The sequence below is a fragment of the Fringilla coelebs genome, assembly GCF_963513975.1.
Source record: "Fringilla coelebs genome assembly, chromosome: Z".
Lineage (NCBI taxonomy): Eukaryota > Metazoa > Chordata > Aves > Passeriformes > Fringillidae > Fringilla > Fringilla coelebs.
The window spans coordinates 47,692,026-47,719,784 of record NC_140031.1 but is presented as its reverse complement, the minus strand read 5'-3'; the positions used below and the strand labels follow the sequence as shown (position 1 = coordinate 47,719,784).

Here is a 27,759-nt window from a genome sequence, read left to right as displayed (position 1 = left end):
ACATAAGCATTGTCATCAAATCTTGCTTCCTTTACTTTTTTTTTGTTGGTTGTTTTCCTTAAGGGATTAGCAAATTTGTATGAGAAACCCAACCAAACAGATGTCAAAGGAGACTTAGCAGATGTTTACCAAAAACTCTTGGAACTTTATGAAAGGTAAAGCATATTGAATGCCATAAGTTCAGTCTTAAGATCTCTAGTTCAGTGAATGCCATTGGTGGTATACAGTATAGACTTTGGGTTGTTAAAGCCTTCTCACATCAGTAGTTCAGCCCTTTTGCTAAGGTTTTCTCTGTTCAGGTAACTTTTCTTTTTCCTGTTCCTTTTGGTAGAGCAAAAAACTCTCTTAGCTTACTTGTACTTGAGGCTGGTAGTTTAGGGAATTCCTGTCTAAATGTCAAGCATTTATCTCTGATAGGTGATTGCCTGCATTAATAAGAAGGCTTATTTTTCACTGCTTTAAGATCCTAGAATATGTGTCATGCAATTTGTAGAGGCATACTTCTAAACAAATCTAGCTCAGCTGTCACTGTAGCTGACTGGAGTGTTTGGTTGTTCCCTTATTTTGAAAACTAATCAAAAAGTCCCTAAAAGTAATTTTTTTTTTTTTGTTCAGAGCAGCAATGAGTAAAACGTACAGAGCAGTTTTTAGTATATAGTCTATATATTAGTTTGAGAACTGAACTTACTGGACATTATTTGTCAGAATTTGAAAAGCATTACACTGTTATATGAAAAACTTAGTTTGTTTCGGGGGGATTTTCTTCCTTTCTAGTGGTGACAAGCAGAAATGGTGTGATGTATGTAACAAGCTTGTGGAACTATACCATCAAGAAAAGAAATATTTAGAGGTAGGTCATGCATTTTCTTAACTCTAACAATTATTTTCTGTTTGATCTAACTACTTTTCATCAAGGAATCCCCATTCTTATAGGCCACAGACCACTTAAGATCTCCTTGTGGACCACAACCAGGAGGAACTGATTTTAACTGTATTTTGTCTTTTCCACTAGGTGAGACTTAGATGCAGTCCATTAAACTGACAGAACAGGCAAAGACTATTAATATTGCGACTGAAGGGGCAGAATATCATCCTTCTGTTGTATTTCTAGAAGTCAAAAGTGGTATCAAATGCAGTATGTTTTGAGTCAGGTGTCCTTTGTCTGGCTTGGCCAGTGCTGTATGTCTGATGAGCCTTTCACTGGTGGGGTGGTCCCTTTCTAGGCTGTTACTGAAGCTTCATTCTGCAGGGTAAGGTGGGATATGTACACACCCTGAACCTGATTGCATATGTCTTCTGTACTGCATTCCCAACACAATGATAAGGACACGAAAAACCTCTTCAGAGCAACACAAGCTTTGCAGAAATCATTGTGACTCTTGTTAGTACCATGAGGTGGAGTTGTTAAATGCCTGTGTGGTTCAGCAGTAATGTTTCCTGCAATCCCTATAATATTGTTACAGAATGTATATTTTGGAGGTATGCTGTTCACTTTGCTCTTTGAAAAGAGTGTTTTCTTACATGGTGGTGTGTGATTGTACTCCATGTCATCTTCCCATCTCTCTTCCAGCAATGAAACATGAAAAATTTTACAAAGCAGAGTGTGGGGCTGAAGGCTATCAATTAGTTTCAAAGCCTCATTTTATGCCAGCTTCTTAAACTAAATTTAATGCTGGTAGTTTAGCGCATGAAGGCGTACTTACTCTATATGGAACAAGAAAAGTTTCCCTTCAGGGTCCTATTTTTTCTTTCAATTTTTGCTGACTTTTCCATACTGGAATTTAAGCATGAACTGCTGCTTTTGTTCTCTTTCTGTTTGTAGTGCCCTAGATATTTAGGTCTACCTTTACTCTTGGTTTCCTCCAGGAACCAGAGTCAGAATTCATATACTCTTGATGATCTCTAGCTTACTTACTGTACCTTGGAAGGTAGGGAGGTTCCACACAATGCTTTGGGACTTGCTGTTTGTTTAATCAGAAACCAGGTAAATCTGGGTTACTGTGAATGTTACTGTGTTGTCTACCCTAGAGTGATAGAGTTTGATACCAAAGGGGTAACCCAAGAATGAAGAGTTCTGCTGTGTCTGTGCATTTTTAGCAAAGAAACAGGATGTGCAGGATCTGCTTCTGAGCAAACACAAAAGGAAGATAACAGGAGGTCATCTGGCTTAGGGATGCAGCTGCTGCCTAAACAAAAGACTGAACCAGGGCAGGGGTTTATGGTAATAAGCGATTATAAAATGTATGTAGTGTCCGTGTATAAGCAACACACTTGCAGAGGATCAGAATGCACACCAGGTAGAGCAGTCCCGTGCACCCCTTACCCAGTAAATTAAATAACACCGATTTCTTAAAGTTTCATTGGTATTAAAAAGTTTATTTACCCAGTTTTCAGTGAATTTTGGTGACAAGTTTACTACTTATATCGGACTTTCAGCTCTTAAAAGAGTAATCAGCATGGGTCATTTATTCCTGTTGACAGGTGGCTGAAACTTGGCAGAAACTAATACGGATGAAACAGGAGGAAGGTGCAGAAAAGGCAGAGCTTCATCAGCTTTGGAAGAAGATGATCCAGTTACTGAAAGACAGTACAAGGAACCAGGATAATAAGACTGGGCAGTTGGTAATGTTTCTCACTCCTTGTTCAGCTAGGTACACGTATATGTCCAGCACAACTAGTAATTGCAGCCTGTTTGTCTGAGTTGGCTGTCTCAGTCTTCAGAGGTACTAAACTTCTGAGGACAAGTTGGCCAGTTTTACCTTCTGACAGAAACAGCAACTGTGCAGCAGCCTGAGATGAGCCTTAGGTGTAATGAGTCACCTAAGTTCTTCACAAATTGTTCTAGCGTGGCTTGTTCTACAGGGTGTAGTCCTACACTAGCTGACGGCTCCAGCATGGGTCTTCTCTTACTCTCATGTATTCTCACTCCTCTCTCTGCCTGTAATTGCTGATGCTCTTGACCTCTATCTTGAAGCCGGCTGCATCAACTCTGTTGGGCATGGGAAGGTTTCTAGCAGCTTCTCATAGAACCCACCCCACTTAGCATCCCACTAGCCAAGCTTTGCCACAAAACCAATACAGATGTTCTTCAAAACAACAAGCCTCCCCCTGCTTTCATCCAAGTAGGAAGAGATGGATTTGTGAGGTTTTTCCATTTCTTTGTACCTATTTGTTTTCCTAGATAGAAATGTTTTGGTTCAGATTTTCTTTTCTCCTCTAGATATTAAGCTTTAACTTCTTAGGAAAGTGTCAAAGCTGATTGAAACCAAACAGAATGATCATGAGTCATACTCATCCTGTGTTCTCTGTGGACAAAGTTAATTTTGTTTTATCTGATTTAGCTGTTCTTGGAAGATGACCGTCTTTCAACGTGAAAGTGGAAATTTATCATCTCCAGTCCACTTGATAGCAGTGTTTCAGAAAGGAGAAAATATAAATTGAAGTTATTTCAGATGGCAGAAAATTGAATCTGGATCTCTACTTTGAGAAGGCAAAGGCTTTGACTTCAAGCTAGTGTAGAAAAGAGGTGCTGCAGGCAGCACTGCTTTCTTTTTCTGAAAGAAAAAATGACTTCAAAATATTTTTAAGATAGCATAAACCTCAGGAATAGGTTTCACATGCAAATCTACAGCTTACTGAAGTTTTGAGCAAAGCACCTGAATCTGGAAGGCTGTGGACCTGAAGGCAGCACATTTCAGTATTTCTCTAGTGACAATCTGGGCATAACTTAGTGTTTAGCATGCTTGTTTGTAAGCCTGCACTCTGGTGCCTGTGTTCCCCAAAGAGTCAAGAAAAAAAGACTAGACTTGTAGATTTCTAGACAAGAGTGGAGAGAGAGGCTGACAGCTAACCTTACAGGGTAGTAACCTAATTTCCTTCTTTGAATTGGGATTAGGTTTGAAGAACAATCTGTGTTCTTCAAAATTTTACCTTCCTTGTACCATCTTATGTTTTGTGGCATCATATTATTACTTCATCTTGTACTAGACAATTAAGATGCTGGGTGCTGCTTCATGGTAAGAAAATTGCTTCATGTCTTTCTCTGTTCATAGCACTTTATAAGTAGGATCTAGGTAATAACATGTAACTATCCACTTTAATATGGAAGGGCTGGAAAACATGTCCACCAGGAGCAGATAACTTTGGGTTTTCCTAGTTTGGAGGAGACTGAGGGGTACCCTCTACTGTCTGCAGCTTCCTAAGGAGAGGAAGTGGAAAAGGAGATGCTGAGCTATTCTTTCTGGTATCTAGTGGTGGAATGTGTGGGATGGGTTCACAGGACTTGATATGTGGCATCATTTCTTTACCAAAAGGGTGGTCAAATATTGAAGCAGCCTTACAGTCAGTTGATGTCCCTGTCAGCATTCAAGAGGCATTTGGTCAATGTCCTTAATAACATGTTTTAGCTTTTGGTCAGATCTGAAGTGCTGAGGCATGTGGACTAGATGATTGTTGTATGTTCCTTCCAACTGAAATATTCTATTCTGTGAAGATAACATTTCCCTAGAATCAATTTTTTTTGCACTCTTGATTTTTTGTTATTTCAGCTTTTGATTGCATTTGAACATGCTCTGCATTCTACTGACGCTGTTCCTGGTGAAGACCACCAAAATCTTTACAAAGACTTCATACAGTGCTTGTCAAAAGTAAGGTTATGTTAAAGCATCTTTCTAATAAGAAAATAGATGTATTATTTCACATCTATAACTCACATAAATAACTGTTTACTCTTTTTCCTTTCAAGTTTCCTCATGAAGTCGCTAGATTGGAAAAGGCCTGTGATGATATGATGGCTTTGTACCCTACTATGACTTACCCTTTGGAAGTACTTTGCTTGCACTTTGTTCAGTCAGGTCAGTAGGATGGATTTAGGCATTTCTGGAGCTTAAATTTTTTAAATAGTTGATTTTGTGACGATCCGTTTACAAGTTTTTACCTTTCACAAAGAGTGTACAAGTGCATTCTTTTCTTCTGTGTTATATTTCTGGGAATACAGTGTTTGGTCCTATGACTTGTCATTTCCTTGCCGTGTAACTGAGTAGTGACTGTAAATGACAAAAGCCTGCTGTAAGTCCAACTCTTTAAAGTCTCAAAGAAAAATGCCTTACTTGAAAGCAGCCTCTCTGGATAAATGTAGATTAGCTTCTTGATCTTTTAAGAAAAAGTGAAAAGGTGTTAGCCAGTGCTCAGTGCTCTGAGGTTCATGATGAACTACGCTGAGGTTATTCTTGACACAGATTCTTTTCCCTCACAAAAAAACCAACCAAATCAAAAAACCAAAAAAAGATAAAAAAACAACAGATAAACATTTGTGAAACTCTGTTAGAAAGTGTGCCTTGTGAATAGGAAATAACAGTTCTATTTAGATATGTATTCTGAGTAGAAAAGGAGACTTTTTGAGGGGAAAAAGGCAACCTGGTGTGTTCAGAAGTGCAGGGATCTGAAACTATGCATTACTATTTTGACTCATTTACTGAACAACAATGCAATAGTGTGGCACACTTTCTCATAATTTTTGAAGGTAATTATTAGATTTTTAGCTTTTCATTTTGTTGTTTAAGGCATCAGAAGTTGATTTTGTTTCTTTTTAAAGCAAGGAAACCAAGTCAGAAAAAAAAAAAACCCTCTAGAAATAACTTTCGGCTTAGGTAGGAAAAGGACTTTTCCTGTTTTGAAGAAATGGAATATGATAGCAAAATACAGCAAGTGAAAATTTTTCCCTATGTTTTGGAAGTATGAAGACAAATGAGGCCCAGACTCTCAATTTGTAAAGTGTTTGGAAATATTTTACACTTTGGAGAAACGGGCAGAAACTAATTTTAAAAGGAAAAGCACAGTTCATGTATACTAACACACTGACAATATCTCACTGTCGTACAAGTTTCTGGGAGGGGGAAGGGTGCTGCTTATGTTTTAGAAAGGCTGTTTGTTTAAGTCTGAGTCTTGTTTTAATCCTTCATGTCCTGCACTTCTCATAGGCTTGTTAATTTAGATGCATTGTAAAGTCACCTTTAGCAAATGCAGATGAAAGCAACTGTTATGCCACATGAATTTATTTGTGACAGATTTTGGCATGTGGGTTTTCAGATGAACTTATGTGAAAAGAATATTATTATTTAACAATATTTAATATTATTATATTAATAAATATTTACTAATAAAGGAACTATACCTGGAGTAATTTAGAAAAGTGGTTATTCACGTTTCAGACTGTCAGTTTATTTTGTGGTCACAGTACTGAGTCTTTAGATTACTTCTTGGGTTTTTGTTTTTTTTATGGGATAGAGGATGGTAAGTCTGTAGAGCCTTTGGAAAATCACTTTGAACTCAAAAGGATAATGATCATTTACATAGATAAGGTAAATTGTTGCAGTTATTTTTTTAATTTAAAACCCTACAAAACATGTCTTTTTCTGAAACAGGTACTTTGTCGGAAAAGGCCCTGCACTGTTTCTCTAGACTTTTGGAGATGGATGCAAGCAGTGGTGCAGGCATCATTGGTTTTGGTATAAAATGCCTCAAAGAAAATAAATACAAGGAGGCTATTAAGAGTCTTACTGAAGGTAAATGTGTAATGAGTAATATGAGATGTGAGTAGTCGGTAACTTGAACACCAGCTTATGTTGAAAATTTAGGGAATCTGATACTTGCATAGTAGTTAGCAAATTCTAAGACCGGCTTGATTTTAAAAGAATGCTGAATGCTTCATCTGATTGTATTGAAATGTTTTAAGTATAGCTTTAAGTATAACATCTCTGAAGCCTTTCATTTGTATTATAGTAAGCTCTGTAGTGTTTTTAGGTAAACTATTTTTAATCCTGCTGTTATTGGGGAAATAACTATATGAAACACTAAGTGGAGCAATAGCAGTAAATGATGGAATGTGAAATTTGTGAAGTAAAATGTAATGCAGCCTCTCTACTAGAGTCACTGCATTTCTCTGCCTGAACAAAGATGACTTTTCTCTGAAGTTACTTCATTTTAAGGTGGGTAAAGATTCACACTGAGTATTTAGAGAGGAAATATTCTAAGAGCTTTTTTCTTTTTTGTTGTTGTTCTACAGTAACCATACTTACTAAGACTTGGCTTACTCATCTGTAAATTAACTTGGCTTGTATTGAAATGGCAAAGCTCTTTCCAAAATACTCATAAGTATACTAGTGGGAAAATGAGACTGCCCACCCTCATTTTGCTGCTGTGGCAGCTAACAGTGGAAACTCTTAGATGCCACATCCCAAATAATTGGGATGTAAGCATTCATGAGTCCATCAGACTATGCTGTGATATCCTGCCTCCGTTCTTCTAGATTTAGAATTAGATTGTTTCTGAAATGGAATTTTGGAATATTCTACAGCGAAACAACATCTTGCCAAAGATATGAAATAAAAGTTTCATGTGCCTAAGAGTGCATGAAGAGGAAAAGGTATTCCTTGGAAACCAAATTCTTCTGGCTTAAATGGCCATTGTATGTTTTGACAAAAGATAGTATCTTATTTTGATTAATATTAAATTGTTTTTCTGTTTTTACTTTTACACATAGACTTTGCTTACAGCAGAGAGAATGCAGAGAGAAGGCTCTTGGTATAATGCGTAAATGTAGAGAGTTTGAAAATAGTATCTCTTCCAACAAGCCATGTGTTGGCATCTTAGGCTTTGAGGCCTCCAGGCATTACTTAGTAGTTATGCATCAGAAGGCAGAAATTCAGTTTTATTTGTGAGTCTTTAATTAAGGCAGATTCATCAGAAAGTTTCAGTGTATGTAATGTGTTATGCAAAATTAAGCCTAACTTACATGCTTTCTGGTTTTTGCCTTGTTGCATGGAGGCTTCTGTGTCCAAAACAGTCTAAAATAAGACTCAGAAAAAATTATGGCACGTCTAACTATCTGATTGATAATGTTTTTGATGGCATTATATGGAAATAATGTATCTACTAGCTACAGTGCATTTGAAACTCCAAGCAATTTTTTAAAGTGTCTTTTTTAAACTCTTACTAGGTTTGCAGAAGACTAACCAGTGTCCAGCAGCATGGTATTATCTAGCAGAGGCACAGATGAAAATCCACGAACACAGGAACGCTGTCCTGTCCTGCAATCAAGGTAGCTGCTTGCTAGTTTAAAGAGCAGTTGCAGTGTTGCACTCCTTTATGTAGTCCAGCCAATGTGGCCTTTGTATGGTAGGTCTGAATTAGCAGTAGTGACAGTCCCTTGCTTTTTGCAGCTACCTCTCTTTTATGGTTTATGAGAACTGAAAAGCACCTTATGGTGCTTAGTCTCAGGAACAGAGAAAATACTTGGCTAAGTGGATCCAGAAAGCTGTCTGATGGTTAATATTTAGAAGGTTAATGTGTTCTGCTGTGCTGCTTCTGGTGGTGGTTGACAGTGTGGGAAAGTGACATATTGCCTGAAACCACAAGGTAGGTGTCACAAATATTTAGCCTGGTAGATAATCATGTTTCAATGTGAAAAACAAATTTTTAATCAAGCTAAAGTAAAATGCAGAAAGGATGCATAGTACAGCTGCATCTGAAGAAACTCACCTAGTGTAAAACTTCGTCTGTGCTAGCTGGCAGTGAGGGCAGTTATTGCTATCTAATGATGCATATCTCAGCTGAAGAGGGCCACTCTGGTGGTTATAAATGAAGGGGCAGCTGAAGTAGACTTCTTTTGTGGCTGGGAGAAATGCAGTGAAAGAAAGACTGGAAAAAGTAAAAGTGGCCGGACAGACCTGGCCAGACAATTATGGGAAATCAAGCAAAAGTACTTGCTGGTGAAGGGAATTCAAAAAATCTATAAACTTGGGTGGAAGAAAAATGAAAACTGAACAAAATAGGTAAAAAAGAAATTTATTGGAGAAAGAATGAAAATTAGGAAATTCTTTTCCCATCTGTGTTCAGTGTGGAAGATCTCGGGGTAGTTTTGTACTGTGACCCTTCTTTTCACCAGATTGATCTAACAACTTGTCTGTGATTACAGTGTTAATAGCAGCATGTGTAAAGCAAGGAAAGGAAACATGACATTAAGGAGCTATGAGATACCAACTTAGAAATTGACTGAGATGAAAATGCTGAAGTTTTAAGGGGTTTCCATAATTGCTTGATGAAACAATCTTGGCACCCAAATACTTGGAAGTAGGTGGCATGGTTCTGAATTTTAAAAAGAAAAGTTCAGGGGAAGCACTGACATGTCTGGTATATGTAGTGGTTGAAATAGTGTAAACTGAAACAATAGCATTAAAGAATTTATATAGAAAAATGTTTTGAGGTAGACAGCATGGCCTTTTTAAAGTAATTTGGAACTCCTTCAAGGAGCTCCTATAAATAAAGGAGGTTTCCAGGTGGTATTCATAAAATCCCTTATATGACTGTTAAGGAAACTGAATAGCCTTGGGTTAAGAAGCAAAGTTGTAACTTTTAGTGTTGGGGTTTTTTCTTTTAAGTTAAAAGGTAGAGCACAATGTAGTAATTATGTCTGCAGGCTGGAAGGAGGTGTCCCTGACATTTACCTGTGCTGTTTATGAATGCTGAGTAATAGGGTTGTAGCTTGCTACTATGCAAAGTAGACTGCAAAATTTTGAAGTGATTACCAGAGTGCATAACTGAGTGTTAAGACTATAGAATTTTATGCATTATTTTAAATGCAGAATGATAGAGTTGTGGGAAGAAGTGTTCTCACCAAGCTACCCTACACTCTCATTAAAGAAAAGTGCAGAAGGTCCACATTTGTATGAAAAAATAGGACTGTTTCTTTCCCCTGCTAAGCTTTACAGGCAAGTCGAATATTAGCAATTTCAGGGAAGGGAATGGTTAGTGAAACATACCATCAATGCCCAGTGGCTTTAAGAACTTCTGCAGTATAATAAATTTTGTGTGTAGTTTTGGTAACCATCTCAAAAAGAAAATAAGAGTAGAAGTGAATAGACTAGAAGTGAGGTTGATCACATGGATTAAAAAACGCAGCATGTGATAACAAGTCAATAACCTGTCAGGTCCTTTTCCAGCCTGGAGAATAGATAATTTTGAACTCTGTGGAGATGCAAATTATGTGGAATATAAATAAAGATTGAATGCTTTGTTCTTGTATGTGAAGTCTGGCTAGCGCCAAATGCAACTAAAATGTCAAGCTCAGAGCAAACAAAACAAGTTTTGTTTTTCAATGCAAGAAGTTAATTTCCTTGCTAAAAGATGCTGTTGATGCCGAAATGTCTTGAATCCAAAACATGTAGAAAGTTGGAGACAGTTTTGGGGAAACATTGCTTTTTACTTGTCCTGTCTTAGTAGCTGTATCAAATGAGACAACAGCTCATCGTACATGGAAATAAATAAATACAATTAATTGAGTTGTGCAGGAAGTTCTTGCCTTTGGAGAATGGTAATGTTCAACAGAAATGCTTTCCATCTCTGAGGTGAGATGATACTGTGTATTCAAAAAGTAATCAGAACTGCATTAAGGGGTACAAAGTAACTCTTGTGTGTGCATCAAGGTAAATCCCTGTTTTCAGTAGTATTATTTTATTTGAACCCTGAAATGCAGAAACTACTCATCTGTTGAAAGGTCATTTTTTCTTTAGAACTCTAATAAGAAAAATGATAGCACTTAACTTTTAAGGCCAGCAGCTAGAAAGCAATCAGTATCCATGCATCTGAGATGACCTACAATTGACTTAATTGTTAAACTTGAATGAATAGAAATTTTATGGGACAGTTTCTTATTTATGGGAGAGAGCAGTCTGAATGGTGTTCTGTTAGACAGAAAAATTGTAGTTAACAAGGTTTTAAAAATATTTGGAAGAATGCTGCTCTGTATACTTTTTCTTTTCTCATTTAACTTGATGAAGGGTTCTTCTTTTCAACAGCTCTTGAGGCTCTTGGAACTCCTGAGGGTCCTAATCTTCGGTGGAAGAACCTTGCCTTTCAGTTGAAAGCAGAGACTTTGATTAAAGTAGCTGATGCTGATGCTGCAGAAGAAGCCATTAAAGCACTTGAGCAGGTATTTTTATTTACTAAAATGTTTTGGTGTTTTTCTTTATATTAAAAAGTACTCTTATCTTTCTGTACTTAAGCTAAGTATTTCTACCCTGGCCTCCTTTCAACTTTGTGGTTTAGACCATTCCTACCAGCTGTCGTGTAATTCAAACATGTCTTCCGTCCCTGCTTTTTCAGGCTTTGCTGCAGCTCTTTTTCATTTACAATTCTAATTTTGGAAGCTGTCACTTTTGACTTTGTCTAGTCTTGCTCACTGTTGCTGGTTTCTTGCTAATTCTATGCTGTTACCCATCTTAATTTGAATTCATGTTATAATCTCCCATGTCCATCACTCACTTGTCATTAGTCATGAAGAAAAACATGTTACTTTAATATTGAATGGTTAAGCTTTGGCAGAAGTTGCTTCCCCTTGTTTTTGTCACACAGTTTCATTCTTTGCGGTTCTTCATATTTCTGCACCTTTGTCCTTACCATCTTCTACTTGCTCTTCTTCAGAATTGTTCTAAATATACTCAGGGGTAATAGAGAAAACCTCTAAATGCTTTCTTGTCTTTATCTTCATGCAGTCAGTTTGCTTTTGACAACTTTGACTTCTTAATGGGGGGAGATAATAAATTAATTGTGCTTATTACTTGGAGTTCTAGATTGTAGATGGAAGCAGTGATCCAGTGATTTCAGCTCTCAGGGGTCAGGCTTATCTAAACAAAGGTTTAATGGATCAGGCTTCAAAGGTTAGTGCTTTTTGTCATTCTTCTGAGCTAAGTACAATTCTTGGTTTCATAGAGGAAGTAACTAAGGAAAAATTACAACCTTTTGCAGGTTTCACAAGAGCTTCTCTTGTCCCACCCTGATCTGGCTGAGGCCCATGCTCTAGAGGGTTTCATCCATTATTCCCAAAAGAACTATGAGCAGGCAGAAAAAAGGTAGACTTTTGTTTTCTTTCCTCTAACATGGAAGTGTTACTATAGTAAAATACAGTGTTTGCAGGTTTTGGGAATTTGTCTGACTTGTGTTCATTTTGTTTAGTTTTCTAAATGCTATTGAAAGAAAGGCTGGAACTGCAGAGTATCATCAGTACCTGGGGCTCACATACTGGTTCATGGGTGATGAGACAAAAAAAGACAAAGGAAAAGCACTCACTCAGTTCTTGAAGGTAAAGACTGCTAAACTGTTGCTGTAGAATTAGTCTTTTCCTGCATCAAAATGAGAGATTTAAGTATTCTCCTTTGTACAATGTATGATCCTCCAGAGTCTGCAAACTAGGTTCTGCTGTGCAAAAAGGCACTGCAGGGAGCTGTGCAGTTACCTTGAATCTCCGTGCTTTTGTTTTCCTCTTTTCAACTAATTCTTTAGGCCTTTGAATTGGCAAAACTTAGTGGTGATTCCCTCTACGTTCTCTCCTTGGGGTTGGAGACCTCTAGATATGCAGCATATGTCTTTGAAGACCTTTTGAAAAGGGGAGGACAGAATTCAAATTGAAAAAACATGAAGGAAAAAAGTTGAGAATGGTGTTAGGGTTTCATTATCTGCCAAGGATGTAAGTTAGTAAAGCCTCATAATTTGTATGCTTTTCCTGATCTTTGGGGTTTTAGTAACTGTGGCTTTTTCTCTGAACACAGATCATAACATGAATCCAAAAGCTTTAGTTTGACATCTGTATTAGTAACTTGGAAGCATATGAAATAAAACTCTAAGCCCTGTAAACTCACCATGTAACTTCATGATAGGTATTGAGAACTCAAATCATTACCTGCTTTTGCCCCTTTAATAACAGCTGACTATAGTGGCAAATATAGGTGAACAGTTCTTTTGGTTCTAAACCATTTTATGCAATCTTTATTATTATTAAACAAAGCTGTTTCCTGCTGCTTGGAGGCTGTCAGTTTTTTAACTATAAGCAAATCTGCCAAATGCATCTAAGAAGGAGCTGAAACTTTAGACATGGCTGGAGTTAATTCTGGTGTTAAATGGTAATAGTATGAATGTAATGATTGAAACAGAGTAGAACATGAAATAAAGATTTACTTTCTCCTAGCACAACTGTTTTAGTACTTTGAGTACAAAATGTTTTGTATCATGAGATTTGTAGCAGATTTTCCAGATACTTAATAAAGCTCAGGTAATCTTTGCAATTTATAAAGTTTGACAGCTCAAATATATCACAGAAGGGGCTTAAAAATAAAATAGGCAGAGATTGAACAAGTAGTTATCACTGAACCTGTCTATGAGTATAATCCTTTAGAATGCTGTCTGATGGTGTGTTGGTATTTCCTTATAGGCTGCAAAATTGGACAGCTACTTGGGAAGTGCCTTTTCTTATCTAGGTAACTACTACAGAGACATTGCTGGAGACAAAAGTAGAGCTCGTGGTTGCTATAAAAAGGCTTTTGAACTGGATGAGACAGATGAAGAATCTGGAACAGCAGCTGTCAATTTAAGTGTGGAACTTGGAGACATGGTATTGTACATTCAGAATGTCAGATTACTGTGGATTTGTTGTTCTTCTATTAATCCTCCTGTTTGAGGAATCACTTCAGGTTTCCTCTGCATTTGAGATCAGAAGACAAATGTTCTGTCATTGCTTTGCAGCTTTTATAGTTGGGCTTGCTTTGATTTTATGTTCCAATTGCAAATTAAATTTATCTTGGGTGAAGGGTGGGAGAACCAAGCATTACATTAGAGTCATCACATGTGATATAGATGAAGGATTTTTTTCAGTAGGAGACATAAGGAGAAACTTGGGGTTTTTCTTTATTTAGCTTGCATAGCTTCTGTTTTCCATCCTTCACCTTGCTGCTTTGAGAAAAGCATAGAAAGTTATAAGAATATTTTTAAATGTTTTTTGTTTACTAACTTGGTATTTATTTCTTTATTAGGACACTGCTCTGTTGATCCTGAATGAGGTAACTGAAAAAGCAAGACCTGGTACAGCAAAATGGGCCTGGCTTCATCGTGGTCTTTACTACTTGAGAACTGGTCAGCCGTCACAAGCAGTGGCTGAGTAAGGCAACTGGTGGTTGATTTAAATCCTTTTCTACAAATCCCAGTAAAATAGTCTTTGCTCATAGCAAGTTTTCAAAATAAGTTAGGTGATTATAGCTTGTACTTAACAAAGGGAAATGGGTCTGAGTGAGTATCTCTTCAATTCTCTTCAGTTCTAGAATCCACAAATGTGGTCATGTTAACATAGCAGTGTTTTGTACTTAACAAGCCTGGTGACAGGCACAGACAAGCTGCTATAGCACTGAATAGCCAGGGTGAGGTACAATTCCTAAAATTGTGTAATGCCCTCTGAAGATGAACAACCTACTATGCTTTGCTTTAAAGTTCTATGTAATTGTGAATTTGCATCCTGAAGAGTATATAATGCAAAATTAGTGTCCTGAGCATATACAATGAAAGGAAATAATTTATGTTAAATTGTATCATATTTCATTTAAATAAAAGTATGTCTTGTTATCTTCAGTTTGCAGGCAGCTCTCAGGGCTGATCCAAAGGATTCCAACTGCTGGGAGTCTCTAGGGGAGGCTTATTTCAACAGAGGTAGCTACGCAACAGCTCTGAAATCCTTCAGGAAAGCAAGTGAGCTGAACCCAGGGCTCGTGTACAGCATTTACAGAGCTGCAGCACTTGAGCAGATTCTAGGCAAATACGAAAATGCTATAGCTACCTATCAACAAATATTAAAGAAGACAGAAAACTATGTGCCTGCACTGAAAGGTAGTATGTCTGAATTTGAAAGTCTTCACTTTTCCTCCCTTTACACACTGTAGTGTTTCAGTCTTTTGGAGTAATTTTTGGTGTATTGAAGCTTTCTTGTATGGAAGGATAGAGTTGTATTTTGGGTATGTAGGGCCATGAAGTTCCTTGCAGGAAAGTTAATTTGTAGTATTACAAATACCTGAAAAACTCTTAAATCATGATGAATGTGAGTGATTATTTCTCTTTTAAGTAAATATGAAAGGTAGTTAATCCTATGTGGCTACCAGGCCAAATGAGTAGGAGAATTGAAAATGCATAGGGGAAGCCAGCTAACAGTGCTGCAGTTTTACCTAAGCAGTAAAAGACTGGCTCAACAGGCAATTAAATCAGAGAGCCAGTTCAAAGAGGTAGGCTGATTTTCTTCTGCATTCCTCTCTTCTTGTGTAAGTCTAGTGATTCAGACCACTCTGAGCTTTCTCAAGTAGTCAAAAATATCACAGAATCCCAAGAGATCTCACAAGCATTACAGGTGGTGGGGGTAGAGACCTTCAGGATATAGGTAGGAGTAGAAAGAAGTGGGGCAACTAGAACTTCCTCTTCATTATGGAACTGTGATTCTGAAGTTATATAATGCAGTGTATAAAATTTTGATAAAAAATGAATAATTGCTGTGTTTGCATTCTCCCTGCCACTTAGTCTTCAATCATTCTCTCCCTGTATACCGATCTGAAGCAGGTGCTGTTTGCTGCTTGATGCTAGTTTGAATTTGTAATTATTTTTTCATTATATGTAAGGCCTTCCGGTTTCTGGATGAATCTAAACTGATTCTTGGAAGAGTTAATTCAGAAATGTTGCATTATTATTGTAACAGTGGGTTTTTAATCAGAAAAAGTTACAGTGTGGTTGACTCATCTACCTGCTCCTGCATAACTGCACTAATTTTTTTCAAGACTAAAGTGACATGGCAAAAGCTCCATAATGGAGTGTATTGTATTTGGGCAGTTTTACTAGTTGGGCTAGAAGGGAAGAGCTGACTGCAGCAGCAGTTTGCAAAGGTGCTGTACAGACTTGTGCACATACATATGGTATTTTCAGTGTCTGTAGATAACAGTTGACAGTGTTACTAGTATTAGAACACTTTGAGTACTTAAGTACACAGTATCGAGGCTCCTCCCCATAGTTGCCTTTATACTTACTGTTTTCTTACATCTCCTGAGTCTTTTTTCTTAAGGGCTCACATTGTAATCTCTGGTTTGTTAGCTTTTTAAGTCACTTCACTTTCTTAAAGACTTCTTATGATGTTTGGTCCAATATTGTAAATTTTGTGGACCTTCGTAAAACTCTCTGAAGTTTTTTGACTGTCCCATCAGTGTTTATTTTCAACTGTTCTGATCCATTTGAACAGTTGCTGAGTTGAGCTGTTGGAAGCATAGTCTCTGGTAGTTGAGTGAATAACTGTAGTTGTGTTACTTCACTGCATCTTTTCAATGTGTTTTGATTTTGTGCTACTAAACACTTATTCTGCCTCTGTTCTAGTATATCTTTCATGTAATTTTGGGGAATAAAATGAATTTTGTTTTTTGATTGCAGTGTATCTTGACATCTGATAATCTTATGATCTTGGGACTTTTGGGGGGGGCTAAGATAAAGACTCCTGAAAAACTATTTTTGGAATGGGTGCAGGATTACAGTAGCATGAGGGTAGCTTCAGAACTGTCAAAATAATCTGAGAATGAGTAGTACTCATATCCAGTGACTTACTGCCGGACAGAATCACTACTAGTGCCAGCATATGTGTAAACCAAGCAGTTACTATTTCCAAAATGTTAGAAATTTTTACCTATTATGCAGTTCCTTTTTCATAGTGGGAATTATTTCCAGTTGTGGTGGTTTGACCTTGTCTGGGCATCAGCTGCCTACCAAGCTGCTCCATCACTTTTCTTCTCAGCAGGATGTGAACAGAATACAAAATAACATTGAAGAAACTCATGGGTCAAGATAAATGTGGTTTAATAAAGCAAATGCAAAGGCCACATCAAGGAGCAAATGAGAACAAAATTTATTTTCAACTTCCTATGAACAGTTGATGTGCAGCTACTTCTCATGAAGTAGGACTTCAGTCTGCCTAGTCATTGCTTCAGAAAACAAATGTGATAACAAGTGCCCCCCCCGCCCCCGCAATCTCTTCCACGTTTATCTCAACTTTTATGGCTGAACAGATGTGATATGGTATGGAATATCTCTCTGGTCAGTTTAGGTCAGCTGTCCTGGCTGTGTCTCCTCTTAGGATTTGGACTACCCCCAGCCTAATGCTGAAGGAGGGAATTTTGTAAAGACTGCCTTGATGCTGTTCCAAACACTGTTCACTGGTGTCTTATCATCACCTTTCCAGCTACCAATACATAGCACAGCACTATGAGGGTTGCTACAGGGCAAGTTAACTCCATCTCAGCCAGACTCAATACATGAAGTAAATTCTTATACGAATAGGATTAAATAATGCTGGTTTCAGGTTTTCTTCATTGAAGACTTTCCCTTTTGCCTGCCCTGACATTCTTTATTCCTTTTGTTTCTCAGGATTGATTTGTCACACATGTAAACTGCAAATTGGTGTATTTGTCAAAGATGTAACAATGCAGATTTCTCAGGATGGGTTTATTAATATTTGAAGATAAACCCAAAGTTTTGATGCTATTTTTTAAATAATGAATTATGTTTATTTTAATAGCCAAATGATTCTACAGTTCACACTTCACAACATAGATTAAAAGCAAAGTCTCTGTTGGGAGCATTGTGAGTGTTTTGATTTTTGATTTTGTTACAGTGTATGCAGGGTATAGATTTTGGACAAGGCAGAAATGCTGACCTGGCTTCCAGGCTCCTTCCCCGCTGTACTTTTAAGCATATCATAAAAGCATTTATTTTCACAGAGAATATTTTCTCATACTTTCAGGACTTGGTGAGTGTTATCTCATGCTGGCAAGATCAGCCCTTGATAACTATTTGGATAGGAAGGCTGTGGATTACATAGAGCAGGCCCTTGCATATTTTACAAGGTTGGTACTAAATATTCACTTAATTTCTGCTGGGATTGTGGGTTGACAGGCAGAAGAATAAGAGTTACATTTTAAAATTTATTTTAAAATAAGAATTTGAAAATTTTCAGTTAGACTGAATCAAAGTTCTAGAACTTCTAATCTAGAAGTAAGAATGTGTTTATTAAAACTGGTTGGAGTAACAGATTCTAAACGTAGGCTGCTTAAATGAATGGCAGTTACAGAGTTTTATGTTTTTTCTTTTCAAATAGAGTAATTTGATTCTAAAAATAGTGTGAAATGACACAGAGTTCTTTTGTGTAGTCCTGCTGATAATATGGATCTGAGAGGAGTGTATTCCTATGAAAAATAATGGATAAGAGGAAAATAATTCCTTCCTTCTCTCAGTCTTTTTGTTTTGCATTTCAAACAAGATGTGCTAAATTAGACCTTGGAATAACTGCTGTTAGAGGAGAAAGTCCATTGAGTTTATGCGGATGAGTAATATTTTGTAATATGACAAATGCAAGAGTGCATGTAGTCAGCTGACATATTAGGGTGTTTTTGTTTGGTTGTTTTTTATTGTTCTTTCTTTTTAAATTTTGATCTTTTAGACTTGTAGCTTGAATAGGTGGAAACTGGATTAAATCAAACACCTCACTGATTAATTGTGTTTGAGGTTGTGCTGCTCTTCTAAGTGGCGCTTTTTTTCAGAAAAGGATGTTGAAGTATCTGAGTGGATGTTACATTGTTACATGTGTTTTCTTAATAATTGTAGGGCAGTGAAGCACCGTCCTGATGTATCTTGCCTCTGGAAACTGTTAGGAGATACCTGTACTAGTGTACATGTTATTTCACCAACAAAAGTGAATGTTCAAGTACTAGGATCTCTTCTGAGTAAAAATGCAACCAAACAGGTGCTGACGAAAAATGAGCTTCTCATACTGGGAGGAAGGTAATATTCTTTCATTGTTAAGAGCTTCTGTACTGTTTAAGACTCCGTAGAGTCTCAAGTATTCTAGGCTATTTAATTTGTAGAAAATTAAAGACATGCTGATCTGTTGATACCTGCATATTGGGTAAATGGGTTCTCATGCTTCTTCCAGATTACACTACTTATTTCAGGGTATGTCTCCTGTATTGCCACAGTGCTGTCAGCACCTGCTCTTCTCCTTTCTGTCTCCAGGCTGCATTCTCCCTGCTGTTCCACAAATCACACCTGTTTAAATGCAGAGGTTGCAGTATTTGCTGACTAATTCTCCCCGGACAATGGAAGTCCAAGATAATACTTTCAGCTTTCTGTCTGTGCCTCTTTCTTGTAAAAAATTTCTTGTGAGAAATTCGCTGTTCTGTGATTCCCTCTAAAATTTTTTAGCTGGATCTGTAAGGCAGGAAATGCATCTGCCTGGTGAATCTCAACCATGATCTGTAAAGTCCAGTACGTCCTAGGGGGGGAAGCCTGATGAACTGTAAAAATTACTGATGTTGTTTTAAGTAAAAGCATGCATATTGTAGCTGACAGAGCTTTGATTTAATGCACACCTGCATAACCACACCTGTGGCTTCATTAGTGGTGAGCACTACAGATTGCCTTTAGACCAGATTCAGACACACAATAAGTGTCTGAATGAAAATGTATTATTTGGTTTTTTTGCTTTCAGTTCTTGTCTGGTTTTGTTTTTATTTATGCATGTTTACTTTGTTTAGGTTTTTAAGCACTCTTTTGAATGCTTTTTCAGCTTTCTGCTCTTCATGTGAAGACTCGGAATAATGATTCTGTGATTCATGTTTCTGTAGGTGTTATGGCAGAGCTTTAAAACTGATGTCTTTGCCAAGCATATGGTGTGATCTTGGAATAAATTATTATCGCCAAGCAGAGCACCTCACAGCAGCGGGCACTGACATGAATGAGATCAGTGAACTGTTAGAGAAGTCTTTGCAGGTATTGCATGTATTTCCTAGTACATTCTTTAAACTGCTGTTCATGCTTCTCTGCATACTCTCTCTGTACACAATGAAATGTACATCTCTGAATAAGTAAGTGCACAAAGTCATAATTTTTGCTCTCCTAACCATTGTAATCGACATTTCATTTTATTCCAGTGTCTCAAAAAAGCTGTGAGACTTGACAGCAAAAATCATCTTTATTGGAATGCGCTTGGTGTAGTTGCTTCTTGTAGTGGTAAGTCTTCAGTAACAGCCCTAGATCTCTAACATCCTAAATTAGAAGGAAGCTTGACTAATGGGGTTTTGAAATTCAGTTACATCTAGGTCTCTTTTTTTTTTTCTCCCCCCAGCTATTGGGAATTATGCTCTTGCACAACATTCGTTCATCAAATCTGTTCAAGCTGAGCAAATTGTAAGTGCAGTAGGCAGCTGCCATCTGTTTCAAGTGGGCATTTAAGACATTTCCCCTGATGCACTGCTATTTCTGAGGAGTGTAATAATATCTTGGTTTTAACTTTATTTATTTTGTTTAGAATGTTGTTGCCTGGACCAACTTGGGGGTTTTGTATCTTGTAACTGGAAACATTGAGGTAATCTATTTTCCATCCTCAAGTATAATTTTCCTTTCTGTTTTTTTTTAAGGGTGTATAAATGGGGATGGGAGTGTTAGTTTCAAATGTCCCTTTCAAAATTCAAAAAATATACGTCCTTCAAAAGAAATTAGATTGGCAGTGGAGGAATGCAGATAAATTAAAAATTTGTTCTGGTGGGCTAAGGTTAAGTGAATTGTGAACTTCTGCTGAATTGGCAAAGTTGCTTTCCAACAGCTGGAATGAAAACTTAATGGAAGGACAGAGAAGTGGTTAGTCAAACCAGGGCATGCTAGGTTTGGCCAAGAACTTCTGGTTGTAGGTCATGGACAGAACTCACAGTGTTTGAGTTCCCATAGATACCTACTTTCTGCTCATCAGCAGATGTATGATTTACTGTAACACTCTAATCTTCAGAGTTTCTCTCGCAAAAAATTAGAGTGCATATTAAGTGAAGTCTGGAGCTCTCAGGCAGTTAAAGTACATCCTGTCTTATTTGCTGGTTGAAATTACGGAAATTTTGTTTGATTGGAAAGGTGATGGTCTGAATTAATTTTAAGCAAAATAACTTAACAGTACAGACTGCTTACTGCTAAGACTGCTAATGCTAAGACGTGGTTCCACTTGTGCCAAATTGAGGGAGGAACTCTTAAGCATGTGTGGGCCACAGGGAGATGACTTGTGGGTGATAATCAGTTTTATCCTTTTGAAAATACATTTGTATTATAAAAAAGTGAATTTTCAAAACTGGATCCTCCTAGAGTCAGATTTTTAAATTGTTCCAAAGGTTCATTTAGCTTCTGAATTCTCTAGCTGGGAAGGAAGCATATTTAGAAGGGAGGGAAACTTTGATATTGTGTTTCTAACTAATAAGTTTTCTTTTTTTTTTTTTTTTTTTGTTTTCTTTAAGACTAAACTGGTTTATTTCTCTGGGCAGTGCATTTTTCTCTGTGGTACAGAAGTTGTTTTTTGTAGTGAACTAATTCAGTCCATTAAGTCTCTTCTAATACTACTGCATGTTAATACCTGTGTGTACTCAGAAGTGCTCTGTTACCATGCCAGGCAGTTCAACAGCAGTGTTTTCTTTGGTTCTACAGCAAGCTCATGAAGCCTTCAAGGTAGCCCAGTCTCTGGAACCCTCTTACCTGTTGTGTTGGATTGGACAGGTATGATGAAAAATCATGAAACTGCGCACAAAAACCAGTGTGTTTCAGCCTAGTAACTGGTATTTATTCATGCTCCTAAAAATTGTGTTTTAAAGGAGCTTCTACTTCCTTTGTTTCCATAGGCCACTGTCAGAATAAGTAAGCTTCTAATGTAACTGGGACAAAGCACTTCTCATTTTCTGGGAAGTCCCTTCCTCCCCTGCCACTGAGAGCTGATGTGCTCCTTCTGATATCTAGGATATCTGTGAGAAGTTGAGATACTTGTGACTTTTATGATCATTATAGGTGAATTTCAAAATGCCATGCTGCTCACTTGCTAATGATACCTAATTGAAAACTGGATTCTAGAAAAGAACTAGCACCATCGCATGCAGAAATTCAGCTCTTGTCAGATGTTGTTATAAAGTGTTCTAATACAAGAACACTTTATGTAAGTCTTTGTTCTGAAGAGTGTAGAGTAGCAGCCGAAGAGTTTAAATTACTGATACAGTGGAGACTGCTTGTGTTCCTCTTGTGTTCATTTTGTTTTTAAAACCAGTCTTGCTTGTAGGCTATGAGAAGAAGGTGTGTTCATATTGAATGCTTAAGATATGCCTGACATAAATGAGCAAAGGTTTTTGTCAGTGTCATAATTTTTAAAGTGCATGACCAAAGCAGCTCTTGTTTCTCTCTAGGCTCTTATTGCAGAGACTGTAGGCAGCTATGATACCATGGATCTCTTCAGGCACACAACTGAACTCAGTATGCATGTAAGTGTAACAGTTGTATTGTTCTGAAGTTTTTGTATATCCAATCTCTCTACTTAGGAGATTTTTTTTTTTTTAAATAGGCATGTCTTGAGTAGTGAAACTGCTACAGTCATGTTTCAGATGAGATTGTCTGGCTTCCATGTTGTTGCTGATTTATGCTGGTATTGTATAGCAGGCAGTTACTTTATAAAATTCTTTAGTCCCAAGGGTTCAAGAAGTTGACTCTTTAAGTCGTGGAATAAACATTCTCCATGTTTCACAGAATTGGACATAGATGAAAGGCATAAAATATTTCTGGAGAGAGCAAGGATACTGCCAGGACCCTGTGTTCTAAAAAAGTAGAGGACTTACTCTTTCATAGCTTTTTTTTTTTTTTTTTTGTCTATTGTCAGTACAGTGATGCAGCACATTATATGAAAATGCAAGAATTTGCTTTGCTCAGATGGCAAGTTAAAAGTATGTGTGGAGTAATTCAATTTGGTATATTCTTCTGCTTAACACTGATGCGGATTTTTAGCCAAAACTCTGTCCTAAAGCAAAGAATTAGTATTATTATATATGCTATATATTTGCTGTATCTTGAGCAGGTTTAATGATTCCTATTTTGGGGGGGTGTCTGTTTGTTTCTTGAGACTGAGGGAGCAAAAGGCTATGCCCACTGGGTATGTTCAACGCTGCAGAATGAAGCCAACAGAAACACTGAACTGTATCTGTACAACATTGTTCAAATGAATGCTATACCAGCAGCCCAAGTGGTCTTAAGCAAATATACAGGTAGGTAATTTAAATACCTCTCTAACCTCTCTTGCCTAACAGATGCATTCAGAATGAATAGATACACCTGTACTAGTTCTAGACAAGAGAGGTCTGGCTGAGGTGGGGAGAGGCTTTTTAGCTGTAAGCTGACTGAAACAGAGTGAGCAAACCACTGACCAATTTTCATTATCACACAGCGATGAAATGGATGTATGTTTTGTCTGCTTACTCCTTCTAGCTGTTTGAAAGATCAACGAAAATAGGAGCCTTGTCATGCTTTTCATAGGGTGTTTGCTCTCAGACTCCCTTTGCATGTGTCTATATGTGCAGGTGAAGACAAATGCCAGATCCTCTGCTTCTGTGATGTGAAGCTTGGCAGACGATTATTCCTGTGTGCTGTGTAACTCAATATTCTCAAGCATATGATTTTGTTAACCTTCAGCAGGTGATGGACTCTAGTTTTGTGCATGGTTCCAAGCCAGCCTCCCCACTGGATGTGTCTAGCCTGAAAAGCAGATAAAGGAAATGCAGATTTTCATTAGTCTGCAAGTATTTCTGTAAAGAAATCATTGGAGTAATCTGTTGCTGACTTTTGAGGGCTAGAAAATATATCTCGCAGTAAATGAGATGTGAATGTGAGACTGTTATTTCTTTGTGCCTTGTTCTTAAGGGGACTCTGGAGAGCCTTCCTTCCTATTCTGGGGAGAAGAGTTACTAGTCTGACATGAGTTGACTGCTGACAAATTTGTGCCTTAGCAATTAATTAAAAATAAACAAAATTACTAAACTTGGAAGGGACTATAATGGTCATCTGGTCTTTCCTCTCTGCTTGAGCAGGGAGGAGCTGTACAACAGCACATTGTACAGAATTGTTTCAGAGTGTATTAAGAGTAAAAGATCCTACTGGTATTTGACTAGAGTCAATGCAAGATGAATACTTTCCCATCTCCTTAAAAAGGAAAAATCTGCCTGCTGAAAAACTTAAAATATATTGAGTGCATTATGCATTAATGTTACATCATAGTATTTTTTGAGCCAACCTGATGTCATGTTTTGGGTCATCTCTCTCTTCTGTATTTGCCTGCAAGCCGATCAAAATTATTCTCATAAGCAGCTGACAGAAGCATTTGGCGTTCAGTGCATGTACTGTAGCTTCAATGAAGTGATGTTTTTGTAATGCTTTTTCACAGCTTACTGATCTTGTTTTCCTACACTGTCAATTCTGATTTTCTAGAAAGAAATCCAGATGATGCTTCTGCTTTTACAATGTTTGGCTTTTTGAATGAGTATCTCCATCTAAAACATCAGGCAGCCTATGCCTATGAGAGGTAAACTGTGCACCCTTGGAAAGCCTAGAGAAGCTCCTTTTCCATGCACCAGCTGAAAAACCTAAGGGTTTTTCTTTTCCTTAGATAAAATTTACTTTCTCAGTTCAACAGTACATTTCAACTGTGTTGTAGGGTTGGGTGTGTGGATGTTCCTATACCAAATTTGGAAATGCAGAACACAGAAAAGTAAAGATGTCCTAAGACTTGTATGTCTTCCCATTACATTAACTAATTCACTGTGTGGGATTTAAATGAAAGTGAAGGAGAAGACAAGCTTGGTTTCAGCTTTATTCTCTATCCCACTCTAATTAATGGAGGTGGTTGGCCTTTGGGTTTGTTTTCGTTTGTTTTTTTTTGCTTCTCTCTTCTTTTCAAAGGGGGAAGGTGGCTAATGAAACAGTATTTGGTGAACATGTTTGTTGTACATTAAAACATAAAATAAGCTCTGTTTATGTTTAAGTAGCACAGAAAAGCTTTTGCATAAAACAGTTGTCCATTTTGCTCTGAAAAATTGTTCTCAGAATACACATCTTGTAGTCAGATGATAAGTAACATTCATTGTGGTTCATTTTAGGGCAGCTTCACTGTTGAAAAACTCAGAGGATACTGAGAAATACAATACAGCAATGCAGAACTACGGCAGGTCACTATGGTAAGTGTCTGTTGATTTCTGAGCCCCTGACTTCAGCTTTTGGGGTAGTGAATACAGCAGTACAAAATATGGTGAGGCTTAACGTAAAAGATGGTTGCTAAAAGTCATCTATTAAACATTATTCCTAATTGGAGACAGGTTTGACTGAACTTTGTATTTGCTCCAGAAATGAATAGTGTGATTAAAAAAAAAAAAAAATGGTATTGTAAGGAATTGCTGTATGTCTTCACAGACTGTAGCATACCAGTGGGTCCGTTATCCTTTGCTTGGTACTTGGTGTCTTAGTGTAGTCTGTTATATTATCTCCACAATAAGTCGTGGGGTTTTTTGAATTTTTTTTTTAATACAATCTTCACTCTTGAGCTGTGTAATCAGCTTAGTCTGAATAAAATTGCTGCTTCAAGGTTTGTTCAAAAGCACTTCTACCTAGCCTTTGAATTTATATTGACTTTCACATGCTGAAGAATGTGAGGTTGGGGTGTTGTGTACCTGTGTGTGGTCTTTCTGCTGATGAATCCCTATACTGTAGTCCTGCTCAAAATTCCAAGTTCCCTTCATGATGCCTTGTGTTTCTGAGGGAATGCAGGACTTAAGTATGTAGACTTTCAAATTTCTCTTTGAAATCTCCTCTTTGATCTGAGATAGCTGTCTAGGGAAACTTGTTCTTGTAAATGACCCAGAAACTTGTGAGCTGTGACAAAGTGATAATTCATTGACTTCAGGGAAGGTTTTAGAAGCAACTCTTTAGACTCCTGAAGTCTGACATCCAAGCTGTATGTGTGTTATTTCACGTGTGCAACTTTTACAAGATCAAGTCTCTAGTAACTGATACGTAGTTCTAATAAACACAATCCTCTATTATTCTTACCATAGTGGTCTTAGAACAAGAATGCTGTAATCTTTCCGTGTGTGGATTTTCCTGTCTATGTGCATGATTTGCTCTTTTCCAAAAAAATGCTTGATTTGCTTTTTGCATGTTTCTCCTTTGCTGTTTTCTCCCCCTGCGCTGTGATGATCATAAGTCATTTGCCTTATATACAGCTATGGAGGACTTCTTCCTATCAGTTGTTCTTCTTGTAACAGATAGTTGGAGAGAATAACTACTATTCCAGGGAAAGGGTGACGATTACTGCACATTACTGTCCTAATATTGCTCTTTTCTAGGTGTCTCTTTAAAACTGCTGTGGAATAGAGGACACTGGTCTTCAAGGATAGTTTGTCTGAAATACAACAGTTGTTGCCACACCCTTCCCACCAGTGACTAGGGTTTTTTGGTTTTTTTTTCACAGTGCTCTTGGGCGGTGTGATGAGGCCATTGAAGTTTACACATCAATACCCCTAACAGAATTTGATGGCATTGTGGGGCTAGCATTAGCTTACTTCAAGAAAGGACTCTTAGAAGAAAGTATCAAAGGTAAAATTCAGAGCATTATAGAACACTTCTTTTGAGGTTAATCTTAACAAAATTTGTTTGTCTAACAGGCCTAGCTGATGCGCAGTGTTTTGCTCTTTCGGTCCTATTGTGTAAGCATAAATGCCACAACTATTGTATAACCTTGAGTACCATGTGCAGTTTTGGGCAACAGAATAAAAGAAAGACATTAAGCTGTTAGAGAGCATCCAGAAGAGAGCTATGAAGATGGTGAAGGATCTGGAGGAGAAGCCTTACAAGGAGCAGCTGAGGTCCCTTGATTTGTTTGGCCTGGAGAAGAGGAGACTGAGAGGAGACCTCATTATGGTCTTCATCCTCATGAGGAAGTGAAGGGGCAAGTACTGTTCTCTTCACTCTCACAGCCATTGACAGGATCTGGGAAATGGCCTGAAGCTGAGTCAGGGTTGCATATCAGGGAAAGATTTTTCAGTGGTTGAGTACTGGAACAGGCTCCCCGGGGAAGTCATCACAGCACCGGTGTTGCCTTCAGATCAAGCTTTTGGACAATGGTCTAGGCACAGGGTGTGATTTTTCAAGTGTCCTGCACAGTTGTACTTCATGATGTTGGTGGGTCCCTTCCAACTCAGCTATTCTATAATTCTGTGAAAATCTATTAGTAGGGTCCTAGTATCGCTCAAATTTAGTAAGGAAAAATGAATTTCTTCAAATGTGGGATTCTTGTCCATTAAGCTGTTTTTCTCTGAGCCTCCCTTGTTCTCAAATTACATTATTTTTCTGGAAGAATCATTTGTAGTCTAGAGAAGAGAAGACTGAGAGGTGATGTCATCAATATAAATGTCTCAAAAGTAGGTGTCAGAGGCTAGCCACTTTGGAGTGGTGCCCATCAACAGGGCAAGGCATAATGGACATCGTCTAAAACACAGGTTCCACTTCAACATGAGGAAGAACTTCTTTACACTGAGGACGGCTCTGGAACAGGCTACACAGTGAGGTTGTGGAGTTTCTTCCCTCTGGAGACATTCAAAACCCAGCTGCAAAGATCCTGTGTCACCTTCTGTAGGTGGCCCTACTGTGGTAGAGGGGTTGATCTCCAGAGGACCTTTCAAGCCCTAATTATTCTATGATTCTCTCATAGGAGATTAATGTGGTGTTTAAAGCACTTTAGCTTTAGTGGTAAATATAATTGTACTGTCATGTTACACACTTCTGAGATGTGCAAATTCATGAAAAGGTATATGCAACAATCAGTGTAGAAGTGTTAAGTGCTCACAAAGGAGCAGTCACCTTAGTGTTTTAAATTATATTTTGTGTTTGGAATGCGTGTGCCCATTTGAACTACTGTTTTGTGAATGAACTATCACAGGGAAGTATTTTCACCATCTTCTTGCAGGCACCTTCTGAATATCCCAATGCTGCTTTTCATTTTCTGTTTCCACTTGCTATGTGTTAAATAACTCC

At 37.7% G+C, this 27,759-nt stretch overlaps 1 protein-coding gene across 8 annotated transcripts in view; it reads left to right on the top strand.

Annotated features, from left to right (window-relative positions):
* The window catches only part of SKIC3 (SKI3 subunit of superkiller complex), a 47,541-nt gene that overhangs the window by 3,237 nt on the left and 16,545 nt on the right, over positions 1 to 27,759 (top strand). For all 8 annotated transcript variants that reach the window (XM_084225777.1, XM_084225779.1, XM_084225776.1 and 5 more), the window contains 26 exons: positions 64 to 155; positions 775 to 850; positions 2,482 to 2,622; positions 4,548 to 4,646; positions 4,745 to 4,853; positions 6,423 to 6,563; positions 7,997 to 8,098; positions 10,854 to 10,987; positions 11,628 to 11,714; positions 11,803 to 11,906; positions 12,010 to 12,136; positions 13,262 to 13,441; positions 13,860 to 13,984; positions 14,450 to 14,703; positions 17,639 to 17,741; positions 18,499 to 18,675; positions 19,518 to 19,662; positions 19,824 to 19,902; positions 20,018 to 20,079; positions 20,201 to 20,257; positions 21,355 to 21,423; positions 22,098 to 22,172; positions 22,805 to 22,946; positions 24,163 to 24,256; positions 24,831 to 24,908; positions 26,198 to 26,322. In XM_084225777.1, the coding sequence (XP_084081903.1) occupies positions 64 to 155; positions 775 to 850; positions 2,482 to 2,622; positions 4,548 to 4,646; positions 4,745 to 4,853; positions 6,423 to 6,563; positions 7,997 to 8,098; positions 10,854 to 10,987; positions 11,628 to 11,714; positions 11,803 to 11,906; positions 12,010 to 12,136; positions 13,262 to 13,441; positions 13,860 to 13,984; positions 14,450 to 14,703; positions 17,639 to 17,741; positions 18,499 to 18,675; positions 19,518 to 19,662; positions 19,824 to 19,902; positions 20,018 to 20,079; positions 20,201 to 20,257; positions 21,355 to 21,423; positions 22,098 to 22,172; positions 22,805 to 22,946; positions 24,163 to 24,256; positions 24,831 to 24,908; positions 26,198 to 26,322 (2,977 nt within the window). The remainder of the gene's footprint in view (positions 1 to 63; positions 156 to 774; positions 851 to 2,481; positions 2,623 to 4,547; positions 4,647 to 4,744; positions 4,854 to 6,422; positions 6,564 to 7,996; positions 8,099 to 10,853; positions 10,988 to 11,627; positions 11,715 to 11,802; positions 11,907 to 12,009; positions 12,137 to 13,261; positions 13,442 to 13,859; positions 13,985 to 14,449; positions 14,704 to 17,638; positions 17,742 to 18,498; positions 18,676 to 19,517; positions 19,663 to 19,823; positions 19,903 to 20,017; positions 20,080 to 20,200; positions 20,258 to 21,354; positions 21,424 to 22,097; positions 22,173 to 22,804; positions 22,947 to 24,162; positions 24,257 to 24,830; positions 24,909 to 26,197; positions 26,323 to 27,759) is intronic.